The following is a 23622-nucleotide window of genomic DNA, read 5'->3' on the forward strand; positions in this document are numbered from 1 at the left end:
TTCCTCTTAAGGCCTGTTTACATTGAATGCAAAACAAAAGGTCTACTCACACCAAGACTGACACAAGTAAAAGCTAAACTATTGTATCAAAAAGAAATATACAACAAACGGTATCATACAGTTTTAAAACCACAACAATGCAGTAGGGTACTTTTGTGCATAAAATATTTGTAATGTGAAACTCTCCAACGTCACCATACATTTATAACATAAGGTCAGCTTTTTTTTCTTTCACTGAAGTACATTTATTTATTTTAGTTTTTTTCATTTATTAAAGTATGATTTTTACACAGTACTGACACTTTAACTTATAGTGCATTCATAAAGTACCCAGAAGCACATTTTGGTATGTTTGCAGGCTTATACCAAAATTCTTTGTTGCTTTTAACATCAGTCTACATTCCCTTATAGTGACTGTGAAGTATTCACTCCCTTTGCTATGACACTTTCATTAAATTAGCGCAGGTGCATTGAGTTTCTCTGAATCACCTTTGAGGCACAGCGGCCTCCATAAGGTCTTCAATGGAAGAAGTTATGAACAGCCAGGGCTGCGTTTCCCAAAAGCATTGTAAGCTTAAGTACATATGCGTCAGGTGGTTCTTTGCCTCGGTCATGATGAGAATACTTAACGATGCATGCATTAAATTACCAATGACAAGAACTCATCCCCCAATCTGCTGGAAAACACCAAGCTAACTGCTAAAAAAAATATATATGAAAAATAGGGAGCAAGCAATGTTTAAATTTGGTGATGGGAAAGAGATTTTGAGACTGGAGGGAGGCATCAGTACAACAGAATTTATGAGTTTACGATTGGTGTTTGGTGATGAGTTTTTGGCTCAAGGTCTGCATATAAAGTCACACCAGAGGAGTTCAGCTGGGATCAGGACTTGTCTTTCTGCAGACCAGTCAAGTTCTTCCACACTGACTCAATCAATCATGTCTTTCTGAACCGTGTCTTATACACAGAGACACTGTCATGTTAGAATAGAAAAGGGTCCTGTCCAAACTGTTGCTATAAAATTAGAAGCACACAATTCCCTATAATATCATTCTACATTAAGATTTATACTCATGGAAATTACTAAAGTAGTCAAACCTGTTCATTAGAAGGGGGTGACCCAGTACTTTTGGCAATATGTATTTTCAAGAAATTCTCAATGACGGAGTGCATAACTGGAAAAAATACTCTGTAGGTGCATTTTGAAACGTTTTAACTAATCCTCCTGTAATGAATGTCATTTCAGTTCTACTTTCTGAGTATGAATTATCATAAGCCATAAAAGAGCACAAACTCAACTGACTGGCTTCTCTCCTATATGATTTCATGTGAGTCTCTACAGACCTTAAAGGGAGGGAAAGGGAAGTGGTGTGCGGCCAAGTATGGTGACCCATATTCAGAATTTGTGCTCTGCATTTAACCCATCCAAGTGTACACACAGTAGTGAACACACACCCGGAGCAGTGGGCAGCATTTATGCTGCGGCGCCCGGGGAGCAGTTGGGGGTTCGGTGCCTTGCTCAAGGGCACCTCAGTCGTGGTATTGAGGGTGGAGAGAGCGCTGGACATTCACTCCCCCCACCTACAATCCCTGCCGGCCCGAGACTCGAACCCACAACCTTCAGGTAACAAGTCCAACTCTCAATCCATTAGCCCACAACTGCCCCAGAAAGGTTAGCTAAAGGTTTGATATTGGGCGATACTGTATGTAGCCTAATGTGCAATCATCAGGGAGCTGCTCTCAAAATGTGGGATCATGAATGCGTGGTCATGTTCTACTTTTGCCTTAGTATTCGTGATTGTGCAACGAACAGTTAGTATTCCTATTTGCACGCTCCCAAGCTGCACCCAAGAAACAGTTGTCAGTTTCCAGACTTGAACTCTGTGTCACATTCTGTGGAGCTCAATTAGTAGGGTTGTTAGGGAAAGGACTTAAGGCTCTTAAGTATCGCAGAATTACCTTGTGGTCCGATTTTACTATAGTACTGAACTGGTTGCATTCAGATTTCCTATTGGTTCAAAGTCTTTTTTTTTTTTTTTTGCACGCAGAGATACAAGAGACAACAGATTTACTAGATTGGCAATATTTGGACAGTGAACTTGGTCATCAATAAATTCTGTACTGATAATCTGCAGTTGGCAGCATACTGGTGCCTCCCACCCAAACTCTTCAGTGTCCTCGAGAGGAGTTGGGGTTTGTGGCCTTTCTTAACACCACCCTCATAGGTACAGCACCCTCCCAGCCAATCTTCCATTAAAAAATTAATATACGTTTAATGTAGTGGGCTTTCACACTGGACAGGTCACACTCACTTGATTTCATTGAAACCTGGTGCATTTGCATTCTTCTTACTTCATCACAAACGTGCAAAGCAAATGATGGAAAACAGAACGAAGCATAGATAGTAGTATGCTTTCATCCGCTGCCTTTGATATCCTACAATCCTGTGCATTCAATTCCATAACAGTTGAGCTAAAAAGCCTGAATGTTGCAACTGGTGGTCAGTTTGTGTGAATGTAGTTTTTTTTTTACACATTTGTAGCAACAATTTAATATTGTAGTAATTAAATATTCACTTAGGTATCACCAAAGCTCTGTTTTGCTGCAGATTTTTAAACCATTATGCTGCCCTGAAGTCTGTCCAACATTTTGTGAGCAAATGCTTCCAGCAAATTGTCTGATAAGGCAGCTGACTTGCCTCACTTTTTGACACAGCCATGGTGTGTTTTTTATTATTAGTATTATTATTGATTTGTTATTATGCACAGCAAAGTGAGCAACGCCTATGCTTACTGTATGTTCTCTTCTTAAGAAGAGAAAGTTGATTACGAGCCATTCATTTGCCACTCTGAACACTCACAATATCATATCCAAGGTAAATCATCAAACCCCTACGGGTGCTTTGTTGAAATAATGACATGGTCATCGACTAAAAAGCATGCACAGCTTACTTTACTTCACAAACAAGTGCGCACCCATGTCCAAATTGCTTTCTCTTGCGCAACTTGTGACTACTTTTCATATTACATTCATTTTATTTTTACAGCATTTGTGTGGGCTGTTCATGTAACATTAATAAATGTGTCACCTGCTAAAAAATTACAGTTGGCATTTAAGAAGTTTCATTCATAGGTTATTAATAATACAGTGATGCCTTTAACGTAAACTTGCCTAAATGTAACATGTTTGTGTTATTACAATTCAAAATGACATCCTATAAGAGGATTCTGTTATTAAGGCTAAATCTAATGTGAGTGCAGAAAAAAGTTCCAGAAAACAATATTATTTATTTTGAGGTGACTTTATTTGATGTAAAAAAAAATATATATGAAAATGGTCATTTTAAGAAGAAATAAAGTTACAAATCAAATTACATTGATAGTTTTTCTTTTTCTTTTCTTTCTTTTTTTTCTAAATAAGTACAGCACTTGAATGTAACGGCACAGCCCCTGTCATTTCAAAATTAGCTGTATTACCATTTCATTTATTTATTTTTAAAATTACATATAAATGCTTAACCCATGTCAAACGGGACACTCATGAGACTTTGTTCAATTCACCACTAAACAGCTTTCAGTTTAGCATAGTAAGATGGCTCAACATATTTGCATGTATTGCATCTAAATGAATATTCGCCAGGTACATTACAAGGAAAAAAGAAGAGCATGCACAAGTTAATGACAGATATATATATATTCATCAAGCACCGCTGTGATGAATGATTGTCATATTTTACATTATGAAAGTTGAACAAAGAGGGGAAAAAAAGTTAAAAAACAAGGAAATTAAATCATTTAGTGTGTATAATGCATTATAAAACCACACACAAACACCTACCTAATTTAAACTTAGTTCTGGTTATTAATTAATTTAATTTAATTAATTTTTGAATTTTGTGACTTAAAAGTCGACTAATAATAATAATAATAACCAACAAACAAATAACTCACTGAATGCAATAAGCTGGAGCACAGAGACAGTGGATACTCATGTTCAGGTCAATGTGCCATTTAATTAAATATATTCATTGGTATTGGTATGCAAATCAGTGAGTGTTCACATAATAATTTAGTCATGTATGGACCCTTTTTTTTTACATTTCCACAGCATGGTAGTTAACTATAGCAGGGTAAACCTACATGGGAAACAATAACACATTATTTAATGTTGTTCTTCCAACAGCAAATAAAAAAAAGTTCCCATGACTTTCCATAAAAGTGTATAACAAAGAAGTATTATGGCAATCCAAAGAGAGACAGATGCCAAATTTACAGCAGCTGTATTAGTAATCACAGCAGTGTTAACACTCTGCTAGAGTTAGTTTAGTTGATCATTGCAGAAATGTGTCATGGCAGTCTGTGAAAAGGGTCCACAGAGCTGAAACTGAATCAATCCAGATACTGCATGTGTCAGTGCCTTTCCAGAGGCCAAGCCAGCTGCTTACACATCTCATGAAACGGGTTAGAAAAATATAGAACACACTGTCCCAGCAGTTGCTTATCTTGATAATGTCAATGACAAAAATAAAGATAATCTGAGTGAAAATCAAAAACAGATACCAACTGTTACAGTTTTAAAGTCATGCACAGAACCTGGGAAGAGCTCAGGTTCTGTGCGCACATATGAATCATATAAATAGCATGATGTTCTTGACATAAAAAAAAGAGTTATTTATAGCTCAATAAGCTGTCAGAAACTCAATGTAATACTCAATTTAGCGTGCACCCCAAGATGGAGCAAAATACAGACAAGCAACGTATTAATACTTAATTCAGGAGCATATCTAACTGGTCAAATGATACAAACATATATCAAAATGGAGTCATTAGTGTTTTTGAACTTTAGAGTCACTTTTAAAGCTTTAATAATGAATCTATGATTAACCCATATAGTACAGATTACAGTTTTTAACACAAATTTTGTAGTATTTATTACTTTAACCCTGCTGTTAGCTAGACCTATCATAGAAACTTTAAGCAGTGTTTATTTGATTTGTTTCTTTGTTCTGACTGTTTACTTATCTACATTATTGTGATATACATCTTTATTCTCAAAGAAGAACAAAAACTTAAAGAAAATCTGAACATATCACCCAGCCCTGGTCACGCATGCTTCAACAAGCTGAAACTGAATTCACATGATAGAAATTGTACGAATAGTATGCTGTTTCGAATTCTGAATGAATGGTTCTGGTCTTAAGTACACTTCTGGAGTGAGCTAACCTCACAGGGTTTATGTTTGTGGTTTAGTTTATCATTGACTCTCGTGATTTGGTGTTGTACCGCCATTGCCTTTGGCTTTGATCTGTAACCAGGCATCCCCCAGTGCTTTAGTGAAGTGGTCATCAACTGAGCCTGTGATGCACACGGAGTTAGAGGCAGGCGCCGGCTCCTTATAGATCTTCCCAAGACTGCGGTGGAAATGCTCCTCAATCACAGGGTCATCACACACAGCGTTTGCTGATGAAGAGAAAACAAACAGAGACCCTATGCGTAAAGATCTACCATCATACAGTCTTACCAGGCCCACACAGAATCAGTGCCACTGAACTCTGATACTAAATAATCTATGGACAACCATTGTGATACATTTTAAACACAATATTGCCAGTATTGTCATTTTTGCTCAATTTCACCAATGAAGATCACTTGGAATCCACTCTGGAGTTGGTTTATTATTTAAATTTTTTTTGCCTTACAAATTAGTTTGATGCAACATACATATAGGTATGCTTGGGGTATTTTAAATGTTTTTTTATTTTAAAATCATTTATGATTTATGATGTTATTTGGGGTGGGGATAATTTAATCACGATCTGCGATGACGTCACACTCGTGTTGCATTGTGGTCTATGGAGCAGCCTGAAGTGAGCATATGAAGCAATCCTAGGTGTATATGACTTTCTTCCTTCAGACGAATCCAATCAGAGTTATATTTAAACTTGTTCTGGCTCTTCTATGCTCTATCATTGCAGTGGTGGGTGCTTTTTGCTCTACAGTCCACAAAACGTCAAATAAAGTATGCGCATCTATAATAAAACGTGCCTCACACGGCTCCAGGGCGTGAATAAAGGCCTCCTGTAGCGAATCCATGTGTTTTTGTATGAAAAATAACCATAATTCAAACGTAATAAATTAAATAAATAAATGAATCAGTTGAATGAATGATTGAATGACTCACTCAATAAGACTCAATAAGCTATTAATATTAATTTATTCATTAATATTAATTAATCGACACATCATGTAATTAATTAGAGTATGAATTTGAATTCCTTGACAGCTTTAATTGTAACATTTAGAAACAAGAATTCAATTTCTCACAATAAATATTTATATTTATTTTAATGTTTATTTTTTAATTAAGCAATTTAAAAGTTTTTTTTTTTTTAAATAAGTCTGCCATAGCAATTGAAAAAACAATTCCATCAATCTCCCAACACTTGTAGCCAACCCTTAGTTCTGATAACCAGTTAAGAGCAGCAGATAATTATGTGCTAGTCAACCAACTACACACTTCTGATACCTCAAGGTGCTAGATTAGTAGACAGTACCTTTGGTCTTGTTGGTGGATCCAGATGTGCAGCTATTAGGGGACATGTGGCAACTGGAGAGCCTGCAAGGGCGGTTGCTGGCAGGGGCACAGGTGATTACCGATGGACGATTCTGATATAAAAGGAATGTAACTTATTTTGTTCTGTTTGGAAATATGACAATATATGCCAATGCACTGGAACACATTTAGCAACACATCCTGTATGAGTGAAACACTGATGTAAAAACAAAGTAAAACAAAAAGGCACATGAATGCCTCAGATCGTATAAGTCTGACCTGCTGGCGACTTGTGCTGGATCCAGGAATTAGAAGCATGCTCCTAGGATCCAAGCTGTGTTTGGTCATCTCAACGGGTTGATCCACTGCAAAAATGGGGAAAGGTGCAAATACATGATGGTTATGAAGACCACTCAGAGATGTGTGACTATAATTCCATAACTCCTGACTTTCAGTGTCTCCATTCAAATTTCTCCTAAAAAATAACACAAGAAAAAAACATGCAAAATACATGTGGTGAGAAAATCTGATTGAACAATTCAAAACATGGGAAACTTTGCTGCACTGCAAATAACAGAACTGTAGCAGACATACAGATGTGATCCTAATAAGCATCTCATTTTGTTCATCTGCTCTTCATCGGAGTCTTTCTGATGATTCAGAGAGTTTTCATGGTGTTTTCTCTTGGTTGGGCTCGTGGGTGTACATCCTGAGTTAAGCACAGGAAGACTAGATGCTCTTGAATCACCTGTCAAGAAACCAGATTCAGATTAAGGCACAGTCATTGCAAATAATGCTTTCATTGCAAATGATGCTTAACAAAGATAGAGGTTCATCATCATGCTTGAATGAAAGTGAAGTGACATACGACCAAGTAATGTTGACCCATACGCGCAATTACGTGGACTAAATTAGTCAATGACATGATGTTAAGTTTTTTCTAGATCTATTAGCCTAATTTATTCTTATATAGACTAAAAATGACTAAGACTAAATTTCGTATTAAATTCAAGGCATTGATGTTTGTCTATAAAACCACCACTAGCTCTGCACCCCTTTACCTAAATTCACTACGTCAGACGTATGTGCCTCTAGAGGCTTTCATTCTGCAAGTGAACGGTGCATTGTAGTGCCATCCCAAAGATTTGCCTTCATTTCATTTACATTAACTGCTGGCGGAATGACCTGCCCAACATAATCTGTTCCATTTTTTTCTGGCATAAAAACATTCATTTAATTTATCTTTTAATTAATGAAAATTAAACAAATCTTATTTTTTTGGAAAATAAAGGGGATTTAATATTACAATTAAAATATTGAAGACATATTTTATGATTATTCCTTAAAAATAAGGTTTTAATCATTTGAGTAGGCTATTACGTACATTCTACTGAACAATAGGAATATATTTCTGCCGCAATGTCTACAATTGAAACCCAAACCTTTATTTTGACGGGTTGCCGTGAATACCTTTACATTTCTGTGTGCCACCCCCCTAAAATAATGGCAGGGGAAACACTGCATCTGCTAAATGATTAAAAAGTAAACTCAGAAATACTACTTTTTTTAATGAAAATGTGTATTTTTTAATTAAGTGCATTTTTTTATTTTGAGGGGGCATAAAGTCTTGATATAATATTGAAGAAAAAAAAGCTTCAAAATGTTAACCTTAAAATATCAGACCCTGCAGCACAAAAGCAGTCATGAGTAACACAGGTATATTTGTAGCAATAGCCAAAAATACATTGTACGGGTCAAAATTATACATTTCTCTTTTATGCCAAAAATCATTAGGATATTAAAGATCATGTTCCATGAAGATATTTAGTAAATTTCCTACCGTAAATATATCAAAACTTCATTTTTGATTAGTAATATGCATTGCTAAGAACTTCATTTGAACAACTTTAAAGGAGATTTTCTCAATATTTAGATTTTTTTGCTCCCTCAGATTCCAGATTTTCTAATAGTTGTATCTCAGATAAATATTGTCTGATCATAACAAACCATATATCAATGGAGAGATTATTCGATTATAGCTTTCAGATGATGTATAAATCTCAATTTAGAAAAATTGACCCTTATGACTGGTTTTGTGGTCCAGGGTCACATTTGACATTACGGCATACCAAGTTTATATCAGGATGAAAAATGTACAAAATAAATTTAACCCTGAAAAAAAAGATTAAAATAATGATTAAAATATGTGCTCTTACATATATTTATTATGCAAGAAAAATGCTTTTACTTTAGTTTTTAAACTCATTAAGTTTCTTCTTTTTTTTGTCTAAGAAATGATCATATACTAGATGCAATTTGAACTAAATATTTAATTAATGGCAGCATTTTCGTTACTGTGATGGTACTGGATGATTAGTATTATTCCATACTCAAGTATTAATGCATGGCATTCCCACGACATTACTTCAGAAACTCAATATTAAATATGTATTGTGTTTAAGAGCTGTGAATGCAGTTACTTACCCTCATATGAATTACAATGCAGCCTGCTGATGTTATCGTTCATTTTATTGATCAAATTATTAATCAAGATATCCATTTTAACACAAGCATTTACATTTAAAGCATAAATCTAATCGGTTACTCCAGCTCGGCTGTTAGTAACGGTGTAAGGCTGGTCTTTCAGATGGGAAAACATAAGCAACATTACAATAGCTGAAAGTAAGATGTGGAAATAAAGATATAAAAAGTGTGCGTTGTTTTTAGCAAGCGGAGCTATTTTAGCTGTTAGCTGCTAGCCTGTCCGTCTAAAGTTTACTTTAGTGACTTAAATCCTAAATATTAATTCATACTCGTCAAGTTGTCTATATGAATGGTAAATAAAGCAGTCAAACAGGTGGTGAGTAGCTGTTGTGTTACGATAGTAAAAGATAATCAGTAAAATGCTAACTCTGCTCGACAGAAGTCCGTGTGTTTCCCCGCAAGAAAAAAAAAACTTGATAGAATTAACTCTAGAATTAACAAACACTCGATATTTACTTATTACATTTACATTTTTCAAAAAGCGTGGTTGATTTATTTATATCTGGAGTTATATCTTACATTTTCTGTCACAATTGTAACACCAATTTCAATGAAAATATTAAAAATTGTTACGCAGTCATTAAAAACGCCTGCTATTGGCCGATCCTGACCAGCGCTGGAAAAAGATGCACGTACCACGTGACCGCGCTCCGAGAACATCTCGCGACATTTACTTGAGGGGCAATGAGGAGATGATGTTTATTGTGTTGCTTGCTAGCTTTCGTGTTCATATTGTCATATTCATAATGTTAATTAATGTCTCTGAAGTTATACATGAAGGCAAGATAGCCTATACTAATACAAATAGGCCTAACAATTAATGCTCCATTTCTCGCTCTCATTTTTTTAAAGGCAACATGCCATACATTCTATATTTATAAAATAACTCCACATATTCATAAACAGTTTTGCTGAAAAAAAGATGGCACATGATGAAAGACATTTCTGATTGTTTTGTAGTTTCAGTGCAGTACATTTTTTTTAAAGCAGCATATATAGCCCTCTTTATAAGATGTATTTTGGTCGATGCATCACAAGAACTTCGCCAAATACATGTGGAAATGCAATTCAATTTTGATTGTCCCCTTTCAACCACTGGAGGTAGTAGACATTGACATTGCATTCGAGGTGGAAACGCTCAAATGTGGTCAAATGTGTTTAAACAGCTGCAAAGGATCACCTACTCACTCATCATGTAATTATTGTGGGAAAACGTGCCAAAACATGTATTATATGTTTGCCAATTGGAATCTGAAGACAAATAAGTGACCTGGTTGGTGCATCATCCCTCAGTCTATCAAGATGTGTTAATAATAAATTAAGGTCACACTAAATATTCATAAGGAAATAAATAATAGTTAAAAGGTACTGCAACAGAAATCTCTTGCCTGCAAGAATCAGGGGTGAGCTGTGGTAAAGAATGCAGTAAATCATGTAGAATACACTGAAAGTTCAAGCAATATCTAGCTGTATCTGTGAGAAAAACAAAATAGTAATTCTACAAGTGGAAGCTCATTTGCCCCGCTTAGTATTTTCCCACGCATGCACTGCAGGAAACCTTTTTATTTTGTATACTGTCTTGTCATGAAGGATGCGATCAGGCAGTCTAGCATGGGGGAGGGTAGAGAGAGCAAGCATCTCATGCAGGGATGCAGCAAGCATCTGATTGGCTGCATATACGGCATCAGAGCTGGAGAAAGCAGAGAGGGGAGGAAACACTGCGACGCAAGGAGGGATCCCAGCATCTCACTTCGCTGGGTATTCAGTCCTGAGCTTCCTCCGCTGGGCCAAATCCCCTGAATGCAGGCGCTTGACATCTCCACATCTATTTCCAAAGCAGCCCTCCTCCTCTAGTCTCTTTAGCCATGAACTACCTGCGCCGGCGTCTGTCGGACAGCACCTTTATCTCCAACCTGCCTAATGGCTACATGTCAGACCTGCAGAAACCAGATCCTCCTCAGCCTCCCCCTCCTGGACCAGCCTCGGGGCCGGCTCCGGTGTCCCCGGGCCAGGAGAGAAAACCCATCCAACCCCAGCCTCTGGGGACGGGATTCTTCAGCTCCATCACCAGTGTGGTGAAGCAGACAGCCGCCTCAGCAGGGCTGGTGGAGCAAACGGCTGTGCCCGCCTCGTCCAAGAGACACAAGCTCCTGCTGGTCATCGATGAACCACAGCAGGACTGGTAAGAGCAACGATTTTCACTTGAGCTCCTCGATAAGGTTGAGTTTTTTTTTTTTCCTAATCAGGCTGTATTTGGTTTCTGCCCTTGTTTTAATCCTTATCTGTTGAGTTATTTATTTTGTGCTATAAGCTTAATCATTTAATTTTGTTTTGGTGCAAATATAAAAACAAGAAGATATAGTAAACGCACACTTTCATAATTGACTTCTTTCATTCACATGCTTCATGCTGTTTTTGGCTGGGAAAAGGCAACGCCATTACTGGATAAATCTTGGGTCTCACTGATCTAAAGTGCCTAAAGTGTGTTTGATTTGTAATGATATTTCACTTACTCACGCAAGATGACAAAGTAACACATAACACAGAGATTATTTAGAAAATAATAGTGAATTATTAATATGTCTATTCTCTCACGCATTAGCGGTCTGAGTGGCCATATAAGTTACAAACAAGTAAAATGTTATTTCTTTATAGATTATATAACAACAACCTGGAAAACAGACAAAACAGAAAAGATAAGAAGCATTATTTGAGAAAAGGGCACCCTGATATAATAGGCGCAGACCTGTAACAGAACTGATTTTACCCTGCGCTGACGTAACTTCTGATTCTTGTGAAAAAGGCTATAATCCTGTCCGAATCAAAGCTCCCAAAAACTGTGTGTTAGGGTTATATTTGTTTCTTTGTATTGCTATTTGGTTTTATCTTTGAATTGTAAAGCACATTGGACAATGAACATTGTAATTATCTGGTGCTATATAAATAAAAAGACTAAGACCAAACCATGTAATAACATATAATGCAGATACAGATTCAAAAGATACTATATTAAATACATTTTATGTTTAAAGGGTCTGCTATTAATATATTAATAATATGGATTTTATTCAATTAAATCTTGCTGGTATGCATATAAAAAATTATTTTGTTAGACAGATTGTTGAATAATGTGTAAATACAATACATGTGCTTAGTTGAGAATAATTTGGGATTAAATGGGTCACTAATATCCACAATAAGTGACCATTGGTTTACGTGTTTGCTCCACCAGTTTTCAGTAATAACTCCTGTCTGAAGGAGGGCTGTTGTGTTATGTTTTTGTGTGGTGAAATGCATTGAAATTAATAGGTGCAGTCTTATATCTTATAGCCTTGTCTACATTACGATAATTAGATTAAGCATTAAAATGCTTTTCACTTTCTTATATATGAGGATATAACCTAAACATTCGATCTATATACAGTATAATATACTGTCATTTAAACTGTGATGTTGTTAGCAATATAACCTTCACTACACTGTACCGTTTACTACACATTAATAGCGATTTTGACTTCATATGAGGTACACTCTTAAAAATAAAGGTGCTTCACTATGCCATAGAAGACCTTTTTGTCTAAATGGTTCCATAAAGAACCTTTAACATCTGAAGAACCTTTCTGTTTCACAAAAGCTTCTTTGTGGTGAAGGTTCTTCAGATTATAAAAAGGTAAGGAAGAGATGGTTCTTTAAAGAACCTTTGACTGAATGGTTCTTTGAGGAACCAAAATGGTTCTTCTATGGCATCGCTTGAAGCACCTTTATTTTTAAGAGTGTACTTGATTTAGTTTAAAGGTGGATCAGCAGTGTGCATCTGTTGCAGACCGACAGAGAAGCAATCAGTCGAGATTTCAGTCCGGCTCTGAAACCATAGTATCCGTCAGCAGAGGAACATTAGTGCACTGCATGATACTGTTGGTGAAATGTGTAATTACTAACAAGACGGTTAAACTCCACTGGTCTGAATTATAGCTCTTCATGTTACTAGCTCAGCAACCTACATCCAGTTTGGTGGCACTGCAGCTCTATAATACAGCTAAATCGACCTATTTTGAACATATTTCAACATACGTTGACAGTATTAATTTTATCATTGAATATAAATGATAATAATCATTTACATTGTGTGTGTCCTGATATTCCCTACACAATGTTGATCAAATGTTCCCACAAGATAGCAATACCAGGAAATTTTGACCTTGTGGGGAGCTTATAAATCATACAGCATGATGTTTTATGCAAGTGAAAAATTTGTGTGAGGGGTAGGTTTAGGCTAAGGGGACAGAAAATACAGTTTGTACAGTAGAAAGACCATTATGCCTATACAGAGTCCTGCTAAAACATGTGTCTAACCTCAAATTGAAGAGAAAACATTCAAATTGTAGCAAGACAATTTAATCGAGGAATTCCTGGAATGTCACACGAACTACTTCAGGTGACAAAATGAGCAAAAATGTTAATCACCATGGTAACTAGCCTACTGCACAATATGCCATCATCCTCGTGCCAACATTTAGGGCAAAAATACCACCTTCATATATGTTCCCAGAAAAAGAAGTGTAACGATTGTACAGCAGCTTGTCACTGGAGTATCCTATAAGGGATATCTTCATAGAAGTACTTTAAGCGTATAGTGGTACCATATTGCTACTCTTAAGGTACTAATATGCACCTTTAACGGCCCCAGTGACAGACTGTTGTCAAAGCTTGTTACATGTAGCACAGTTCGAAAGAGATATTTTTACATAAATTATTGATGAATCAGAGATAATTAATGAACTCACATATGATAAAGTACATTACTATGTAATCTTAATTATACTTACTGTAAGTATTTGTGTGAAATATGAGTGCATTTCTGTATGATCAAATTTATTTCAATTTGAAAAAAACCCTGAGCTTCTCATGTTTGCTAATACCTTGAACAGAAAAATGTATATTTTACATCTAAATGTATATTTAAATATATTGAGCTGGGTAGACAAACTGTAGTCAGTCACTGATTACAGATTACACAATTAAAATTGTAGTTATTAACGTAATGTTGGTTACTCATTTTATGTCATGTATTCTGAGTACTTTTTAGATAACTCATAGCTTGCTTTGCTTTTTTAAAACTTGTTATGATCTTACCATTAAAAATACCATATTGATGCGAAAAAGAGAAAGGAAATATATTCCTTTCATTCTTTCTTTCTTTCTTTCTTTCTTCCTTTCTGTGTTTGTGAATATGATCAAAGCTGAATGGTATGACACACAGTAGAGGAAATTTTAAAAAAGGAAAAAAGAAGAATTAGGGAGAATCAGTAAATGATGAATAATGAGCATTTTAAAACGTAAAATAATCTAATTACAAGTACCTAATTAGAATTTGAATATGCTATCCAGATTACGTGTCATCAGTTACTAAAATAAATATAAATAAATATATATATATATATATCGTTTTTAAATCTTTTTCCTTCCCTTTTACTACAGGGCCAAAATCCTTAAAGGGAAAAAACTGAATGGAGATTACGATATTAAAGTTGAACAGGTGAGGTTATGAAAGTCACAAGACAAATGAGATCAATCAAAGTATTCGTATTAGTTGAGCTCCTGATTGGTTGGTTTTGTTTTTCAGGCTGAGTTTGGAGACATCAGTGTTGTGGCTCATGCTAATGGATCATGTAACGTGGCTGTGCAGGTTCTGCAGAATGAAAACACAGCTGTCAGGTAAACTCACATTTAAAAATCACCACAAACTATTTGAATTGTATCGCTACATTCAAGTGCAATTATTAATGTGCAGTAACTATTGTATATTGTCTAAAACTGTCAGATCTATTTTGTTATTGTGTACAATAACAGCCAGCAAACTTAGTTAACCTTCAATCAATGTGAAAGCTAAATTAGCCCACTTGGAGAGATCTGATTTGATGTGTCACACATGAAAGCTACTGTATATCATTATGCTGAGATGTAATAAAGGACAATTGTAATAAAAGCCCTTTCACAATGATTTGAGTGGCATGTCACCGAGACGATGCTTCTGTGTAATTACACAAATGGTCCATGAATTTACATCAATTCAGAGTCTTTAGAAGCACATTCAAAACATTGTCTAAAATTACTATATGAGACATTATAGCATAGACCTTAGTCAGGGTAGAACCCTATATTTACTTTTTGACAGGAATGAAAACGAGGCTGTGAGGGACAGAAGTACAGTGCGCTTAACAGATTGAACTGTTGTTAAAACATGCCGACTGTTCAGATGTAAAGACTGTAAGTCTCTCCCTCACAGCCTTGTTTTCATCCGTTAAATTCAATATGGCATCTAATCTTATCAAGGTCTATTATAGATTATCAGACGTATTTAATTTAAATATGAAAACGTGTGTAAGCGCCATGATCATACCCCGCTCCCACACCAAGTATTGAATGAGCCAGGAATGTCCTGTCTGCAGGAAACATCTCTGTATGGAAATAAGCATCCTTGAGATCTACTGATGTAAACCAGTCTCTGGGACGATGTTACACGACAGAGTGTCAGTATTTTGGGGCCTGTCCGAATACCCACATTTGCAGTCTTTGACTACTTGTCTACTTACATTACATATTTCCTGTATTTGGCCCAAGTGTTCAGGTGGGCATGAAGATCACAGGTGTGTGTGGAACCTTTTTTATTTTTGTTTTTATTTCGTGTTGTGGAACACGATTTATTTTGAGAACATGATGCACAATGAGAGACCCTTAGCCTTGATTACAGCTCTGAAGCATGGATTTAGTGTGCATTAAGGGCACTGCACTTTGGCGTATTTAAGACATGGCACAGCCTTACTTACTGTTGCATGCACATGCTTTCAAGTGGCCAAGACGGTAAATGTAGGTATGGGGAATAAGTGAGCACAATTAGTCAAACAAGGACTAAATGAGGGAGCGTGGTAAAGGAAAACAAGGAGGCAGGACAAGGGAAGCACATGGCCCAGAATACCAGAATGCAGTGGTTACAATATAAAATACAATATCGAGTACACATTACTAAGAGTAAATTGACAATTATGGGCTTTGTTAGCTTGAATACCTGTACATATGGTCACAACAGTTTAGATGATTATATTCACTCCTTTTGGAACTGCACATATGTAAAGACATTTTGGACAGAAGTTGTGGATAAATAAGAGGAGATTTTAAATGTCACTGTTTCCTTATCTCCTTTATTATTTCTGCTAGGCGATCTCTCTTATGTTAGCGCCCCAAAAGAAATCAAAACATTTATTTTTGTTTCATCTATACTAGCAAAAAAAAGTAATATTATTAAACTGGAAGGACATAATTAAAATCTCTATTACTCAATAGCTCAGTTTGTTAGCAGACACTCTTACACTTGAGAAATTAACTTCCTCACTTAGGAATAAATGCCCATTTTTTTAAAAATTATGGAGCCGCCTGCTAAAGCTCCTGGACAGTTGAATCTGGTATAATATGAAAACTGCATATAACCAAATGGAAAGTAGGAGTCCTGACATGCACTTTAGGTTCTGATTAATGTGCTACAATCATGTGTAGTCACCTGTCTTGTACATGGTCCGCATGTACACGTTTGCCTTTCCTTTATGTTCTGTATACCATCTACACACGTAAATTTGTAGCAGTGTGAGAGATTTGTGTAATAATGTTTGTCATATGTTCTGTGTTTGTATCTTGTGCATTGTATCTCTGTCAAGTTCCAATATATATATACAGTCCGGTCCATAAATATTGGGACATCGACACAATTCTAACATTTTTGGCTCTATACACCACCACAATGGATTTCAAATGAAACGAACAAGATGTGCTTTAACTGCAGACTGTCAGCTTTAATTTGAGGGTATTTACATCCAAATCAGGTGAACGGTGTAGGAATTACAACAGTTTGTATATGTGCCTCCCACTTGTTAAGGGACCAAAAGTAATGGGACAGAATAATAATCATAAATCAAACTTTCACTTTTTAATACTTGGTTGCAAATCCTTTGCAGTCAATTACAGCCTGAAGTCTGTAACGCATAGACCTCACCAGACGCTGGGTTTCATCCCTGGTGATGCTCTGCCAGGCCTCTACTGCAACCGTCTTCTGTTCCTGCTTGCTCTTGGGGCATTTTCCCTTCAGTTTTGTCTTTAGCAAGTGAAATGCATGCTCAATCGGATTCAGGCCGGTGATTGACTTGGCCATTGCATAACAGTCCACTTCTTTCCCTTCAAAAACTCTTTGGTTGCTTTTGCAGTATGCTTTGGGTCATTGTCCATCTGCACTGTGAAGCGCCGTCCAGTGAGTTCTGAAGCATTTGGCTGAATATGAGCAGATAATATTGCCCAAAACACTTCAGAATTCATCCTGCTGCTTTTGTCAGCAGTCACATCATCAATAAATACAAGAGAACCAGTTCCACTGGCAGCCATACATGCCCACGCCATGACACTACCACCACCATGCTTCACTGATGAGGTGTTATGCTTAGGATCATGAGCAGTTCCTTTCCTTCTCCATACTCTTCTCTTCCCATCACTCTGGTACAAGTTGATCTTGGTCTCATCTGTCCATAGGATGTTGTTCCAGAACTGTGAAGGCTTTTTTAGATTTCGTTTGGCAAACTCTAATCTGGCCTTCCTGTTTTTGAGGCTCACCAATGGTTTACATCTTGTGGTGAACCCTCTGTATTCACTCTGGTGAAGTCTTCTCTTGATTGTTGACTTTGACACACATACACCTACCTCCTGGAGAGTGTTCTTGATCTGGCCAACTGTTGTGAAGAGTGTTTTCTTCACCAGGGAAAGAATTCTTCGGTCATCCACCACAGTTGTTTTCCGTGGTCTTCCGGGTCTTTTGGTGTTGCTGAGCTCACCGGTGCGTTCCTTCTTTTTAAGAATGTTCCAAACAGTTGTTTTGGCCACGCCTAATGTTTTTGCTATCTCTCTGATGGGTTTGTTTTGTTTTTTCAGCCTAATGATGGCTTGCTTCACTGATAGTGACAGCTCTTTGGATCTCATCTTGACAGTTGACAGCAACAGATTCCAAATGCAAATAGCACACTTGAAATGAACTCTGGACCTTTTATCTGCTCATTGTAATTGGGATAATGAGGGAATAACACACACCTGGCCATGGAACAGCTGAGAAGCCAATTGTCCCATTACTTTGGTCCCTTAACAAGTGGGAGGCACATATACAAACTGTTGTAATTCTTACACCGTTCACCTGATTTGGATGTAAATACCCTCAAATTAAAGCTGACAGTCTGCAGTTAAAGCAAATCTTGTTCGTTTAATTTGAAATCCATTGTGGTGGTGTATAGAGCCAAAAATGTTAGAATTGTGCCGTTGTCCCAATATTTATGGACCTGACTGTATATATATATAAAAGGGAAGCACATGGCCAACATAAAGACAGAGACATGTGCTCAGGCACCAAACAAATATAGAAACATTAAACAAAGACAAAACAGACAGAGGTGCCAGGGCAGAGCCGCTGAAACCTTTGCTCTCTTCTTCTAATATCTGAGCTGATTCCACTTGTGCTACTGGCATAACCACTCCATTGAAAATCGGAGTATGAAATGCTTCTCTATTGTGGATAAAACCCACAGAGCCTGAGCTGCTTTGGCAATGACTGCAGTAATCAGCCTCTCTTTGACTGTTCACATGAGCAGACTGAAAAGGTCTAGCCCCAGTTCCCATATATATCTTGAATATCCAGCCATTCATAATCCTTAACATGCACACTGTGAGATAAGGTTTGTTTCAGTGCCTTCATCTCCACAATACATGCCGGGACACCTGGAACGAAGTGTTTAATCTGTGTGAGGCGTGATGGAAGCCTTTTACCACCATGGAGATCCTTTCTGCTTCTTAGCCCACCTGTTGAGAGGTCCAGTCAATGGAAAGTTGCAGCGGACCTCCATGAGCTCTAACTGGACAGCAGGTCTCAACCCTGGTTTTTACATTAACAAGCAAATTAGGTAGGAAGATAGAGTCATTTTCCTCATCTTCATCATCGTCGAGAAGATGGGAGGACTTCATGTTCCTTGCCCTCAATTCCTGTGAGGTTCACTCTAAGACACACCCAGCCAACAGCAAAACAGGATTCACAGGGAAGAAAGCAAGAATTACTAGTATAGGTTATACAACCACATTGCCAGATTTGGGAAGGTTACTTTGGAAATGTAATAGATTACAGATTACAAATTACCCTATAATAAGTAGTGTAACTATTTCAATTACTTTATTGAAGTAATGTAACTGATTACATTTGATTAATTTTTGATTGTTTCAAAATGTCTGTTTTCAAACATTTAAACACATTTAACCTTACAGCAGCACTCAACACTGATTACTTTCAGACTTTCAAAATCTTGAATTAAGATTATAGTAATTGAACTTTAAAGCGCAGCCACCACAAAATCAGAACCTTTCCGAGGTTAAATACAGATCATAAAATCATTCAAATCATAACAAGAAATAGTTTAGTAGCTGTTGTTGAAATCAAATCTTTGCATAGTTATGACAGGAAACACTGATATCTGGCAATACCTTGAAAAAAAAACTGTTAATCTGAAAAAAATAAAGCATCTACATAAACCCAAATAGGAAATAAAACAGTTATCTAATAAGCATGTGTCCTATTCTCTGTCCTAAACGCCTGAAACACTGGTGTCTCATATTTTAGAGCACTCAACACAATTTATGAAAGAAATCAAATAAAATCTCTATGTGTGAAAAAAATTCAGATGTAACCCCCTTTGTAATCGTTGACATTTTCATAAGCAACTGTAATTTAATTGCACATTTTTTTCTCAGTAAATGTAACTGATTACAGTTGCATTTATTTTGCAATTAAATTACGTAATTCTGTTACATGTCCCCAACACTTCACACTGCAAAGATGACTCAGACGAATAACTTTCATCTATGTGTGTGTGTGTGTGTGTGTGTGATCTATGCCCCTACAGGTCATTCAAGCCTGACTTTGTCCTGATCCGACAGCACGCTTACAGCATGACAGAGAATGAGGATTTCCGTAACTTAATCATCGGCCTGCAGTACGCCGGCATTCCCAGCATCAACTCCCTGGAGTCCATTTACAACCTCTGTGACAAGCCCTGGGCAGTAAGTTTGAGAATTATCAATCTGACATGACATATCATTTGATAGATATCTGCTTCAAACTCATCTCTCCAAACGTATCTGCAGTTTGCATGTCTGATCAGCACATGCAAGAAACTTGGACAGGAGAAATTCCCATTAATTGAACAGAACTTTTATCCCAACTATAAAGAAATGGTAAGAGATCATTGCATCAACATTATCTTCCAATGATGACTGTATCTGCATAATTAAATAAATTCTCTGTTTGTGGGAAAACAAACCAGGTGACCATGCCGGCATTTCCAGTTGTGGTGAAAATCGGTCACGCTCACTCTGGTGTGGGGAAGGTAATAATTCAACTGAAGCGATAACTGTAAAAGAAGCGATGCGTGCTCGTGTAGCTATGCTTGTAATCTAATTACATGTGTTGTTAAGGTGAAAGTGGAGAACCACACAAAGTTTCAGGACATAGCGAGTGTGGTGGCCATCACTCAGACCTACAGCACCTGTGAACCTTTCATCGAAGCCAAATACGACATGAGGATCCAGAAAATCGGAAATGATTACAAATCTTACATGTGAGTCACAATGCTATTCTGTAGAGTTTCTGAACACATCTCAGATTTAGCTAAATGCTGTTCTTGACAGATGAAGAATGCTCCTCGTTTCATAGGAGGACGTCAGTCTCAGGTAACTGGAAGTCCAACACTGGCACTGCCATGGTGGAGCAGGTGGCTATGACCGACAGGTAACCCACACAACAATAGCACCATTTAAAGCATCTGCTCTCAGGTAAGCAAATATGCTTCAAGCATGACTAAGCAAGTTGCATTATTCTGCAGGTATAAGCTTTGGGTTGACACCTGCAGTGAAATATTTGGAGGCCTCGAAATTTGTGCTGTTAAAGCTATTCATGGAAAAGATGGAAAAGATTACATTACTGAGGTGTGTGCTATGCTTTTGCTAGTTGTATACATGTGACATATAGGGATGTTGTAGAGCTTAGATGTTTTGTAGGTTTTCGTCTACAAATTAAACCAATGTGTTGCATTCTCCATGTAATATTACAAATAACTGTGGTAATTTAATTAGGTAATGGGTTCGTCTATGCCATTGGTGGGGGAACATCAGGCCGAAGACCAGCAGCTAATAGCAGACATGGTCATTGCCAAAATGAATCATGTTATGGCACAAAATCCCAAAAGACCAACTGCTATTCAACAAAGAAAGGTAGATAATGCATATCACATTGTAAACACAAAACAAATCAGACCCAATTTACAAAATAAGGCAGCATTTTACCTTTTGTTTGACTGTATATTAGTAGTACTTAATTTAAGCTTATAGAAATTCAAGTTTGAACTTATAAGTATGTTGTACTTGGAATTGTTTGTTATGTTTTCAAGGATTCTTTAATAAATATCAAAGTTATGATCCGGTTGTTCCCATCATGCACTGGGGCATGAGTAATCAATAAGGTTAACGTTTTCACTCTTTTTGAGTTGTATTTACACTGTTTAATGGTTGCTTTTGCTGTTTAGTAACTTGCTGTTTTGTAGCATCTGGAGTTAATTTTCTACTCAAAATGACCCATTCATACTCAAACACTATCCAGTGATAGGTCTCTGTGTTCATTTGGGTAATAATTATATTGAGTAGATTTATTATTTAAAGAAAGGATAAAAAGTTATCTACCTGCTTACTTACATGTTTGTAAGTGAACCACATAGCATGTTTGTTTTTTCAGTGCTGCATTGTTTGAGTAAAGTTTGACTGTGAAATGTACTTGAGTATTGCAGATTAAACTTAAAATCATTAAGTAGAACTCTAACTGGCCATGTTAAATTTACTTATTTCCTTTGCTAGTTTTTCCTAACTTAGTTAAGTAGATTTTACTTAATTCAATACTTAAATTTTATTTAAAAATATGCATGCAAATATGCATAAGTGTGTGAGTTTTACTTGTTTTGTTTTTTGTTGTTGTTGTTGTTGTTTTTTATCACGAGTGTATGAGCAGATGTGCTTGTTTCTTTCAGAATGCTGTTGATAAGGATGCGGTGGTTGAAGTAAAGAACGCTCCACCACAGAAAGCTCCTCCACAAGGCTGCTTGCAGTACATTCTTGACTGTAATGGTGTTGCAGTGGGACCAAAATTAGTGCAGGCAAACTAACATAATCGTGAAAGCTCGAAGCATTTAAGCTCCTGACAGGTTGTGCTCAAACATTCAGACAGTGACCTGAGGTGCAAGGGAACAAATAATCTGTAAGAAAAGTCTTAGTTTGGGGCTGATCCGTATTTCAGTCTGTACTGTGTAACTTTCACTGTTCTGCGCTTGTGATGGTTGCTTTGTTTCTATGTGAAGCGGTTGTCTCTTCAGGGTTGTTTTGTGGTGATACAGCAGATTGTGCCTAGTGTTCAGTGCCACTCTTTCCTTGTACTTATTTTTTTCTTGTCTCATGTCTTGTGTTATGTTTTAGTAAATGGTGTTCAAAGAGTTACAGTGTGTGAGTGAGTGAGTGAGTGTGTGTGTGTGTACCTTGTATTCACTACATTATGGGGACCAAATGTTCCCACTAGTATAATAATACCAGTAAATTTTGTCCTTGTGGGGAGATTTTTTGGTCCCCATGAGGAAAACAGCTTATAAATCATACACAACGTCTTTTGAAAAAGTAAAAATGCAGAAAGTTGTGTGTGTGAGGGTTAGGGTAATGGCATAGAAAATACAGTTTGTACAATATAAAAACTATTACGTCTATGGACCCATAAAACATGAAAACCAGTATGTGTGTATGTGTGTGTGAATGGTTGTATACATACATGAATGGAGACTATAAAATATAAATGAACATTTAATTGCATGATCAAATGTGTGTGTGTCATTGTGTGTTGAAAAGTAAGGTTTGTATTTTCTTTTGTGACATCACTGTTGAAATAATATATATGATACTGTATGCACTTCTAGTATTGTGAATGTGTTATAAAATATGGTGAAATGTTTTTGCTAAAATGGATGAAAGCTATATTACTAACCATCAATCAGTTTTTGTTCTTGTTACTAATATTATTGCAGAAATGCGATTACATAAATAAGCAATAAAAATAAAACTCTGAACATACAATGAGCCAGTTAAGTGAATGTGCTTAACCTTCAGACGATGTTGACTGTCAACCTTAAGAGTTCAAAATAAAATTATATTGTTTAATTTTTCTTCATTTATATCTTTTCAGGACTTTAGGATCTTAACCCCCAATTTAGTGAAAGTGACGTGACATATGACCAAGTATGGTGACCCATACTCTGAATTTGTGCTCTGCATTTACCCATCCAAAGTGCACACACACTGGAGGGTTCGGTGCCTTGCTCAAGGGCACCTCAATCGTGGTATTGAGGGTGGAGAGAGCGCTGTATATT

The 23622-nt window shown here is 36.7% G+C and overlaps 2 protein-coding genes across 2 annotated transcripts; one reads left to right on the forward strand and one right to left on the reverse strand.

The window, feature by feature from the left end:
• Positions 1–3294: 3294 nt before the first annotated feature.
• LOC306860972 (transcription cofactor vestigial-like protein 4) lies at positions 3295–9731 on the reverse strand. Its single transcript, XM_079402999.1, has 5 exons — positions 9038–9731; positions 7148–7301; positions 6833–7028; positions 6555–6666; positions 3295–5460 (listed from the first exon to the last, which is right to left on the reverse strand). The coding sequence occupies exons 1-5, from the start codon at positions 9111–9113 to the stop codon at positions 5255–5257; spliced, it is 744 nt and encodes a 247-aa protein (XP_079259125.1). The 5' UTR covers positions 9114–9731; the 3' UTR covers positions 3295–5254.
• A 1067-nt stretch (positions 9732–10798) lies between these two features.
• Positions 10799–23411, forward strand: LOC306860277 (synapsin-2-like). Its single transcript, XM_079401894.1, has 11 exons — positions 10799–11279; positions 14576–14633; positions 14721–14812; positions 20071–20227; positions 20312–20401; positions 20491–20553; positions 20642–20784; positions 20880–20954; positions 21049–21151; positions 21299–21436; positions 22243–23411. Exons 1-11 carry the CDS (start codon positions 10963–10965, stop codon positions 22375–22377), a joined length of 1371 nt encoding a protein of 456 aa, XP_079258020.1. The 5' UTR covers positions 10799–10962; the 3' UTR covers positions 22378–23411.
• The last annotated feature ends 211 nt before the right edge of the window (positions 23412–23622 follow it).

Source organism: Barbus barbus (genome assembly GCF_936440315.1).
Source record: "Barbus barbus genome assembly, chromosome: 41".
NCBI classification, from domain to species: Eukaryota; Metazoa; Chordata; class Actinopteri; order Cypriniformes; family Cyprinidae; genus Barbus; species Barbus barbus.

Excerpts from the sequence above, each read along its gene's own strand:
- LOC306860972 (XM_079402999.1), bottom strand. The coding sequence starts at position 9,113 with ATGGATATCTTGATTAATAATTTGATCAATAAAATGAACGATAACATC. Across the intron at positions 7,302-9,037 it reads GCATTGTAATTCATATGAGG|GTGATTCAAGAGCATCTAGT; the intron begins GTAAGTAACTGC and ends GTTTCTTGACAG. Across the intron at positions 5,461-6,554 it reads ATCCACCAACAAGACCAAAG|CAAACGCTGTGTGTGATGAC; the intron begins GTACTGTCTACT and ends TCTCTTCATCAG.
- LOC306860277 (XM_079401894.1), top strand. The coding sequence starts at position 10,963 with ATGAACTACCTGCGCCGGCGTCTGTCGGACAGCACCTTTATCTCCAAC. Across the intron at positions 20,402-20,490 it reads ATCCCAACTATAAAGAAATG|GTGACCATGCCGGCATTTCC; the intron begins GTAAGAGATCAT and ends AAAACAAACCAG. Across the intron at positions 21,437-22,242 it reads CTGCTATTCAACAAAGAAAG|AATGCTGTTGATAAGGATGC; the intron begins GTAGATAATGCA and ends TGTTTCTTTCAG.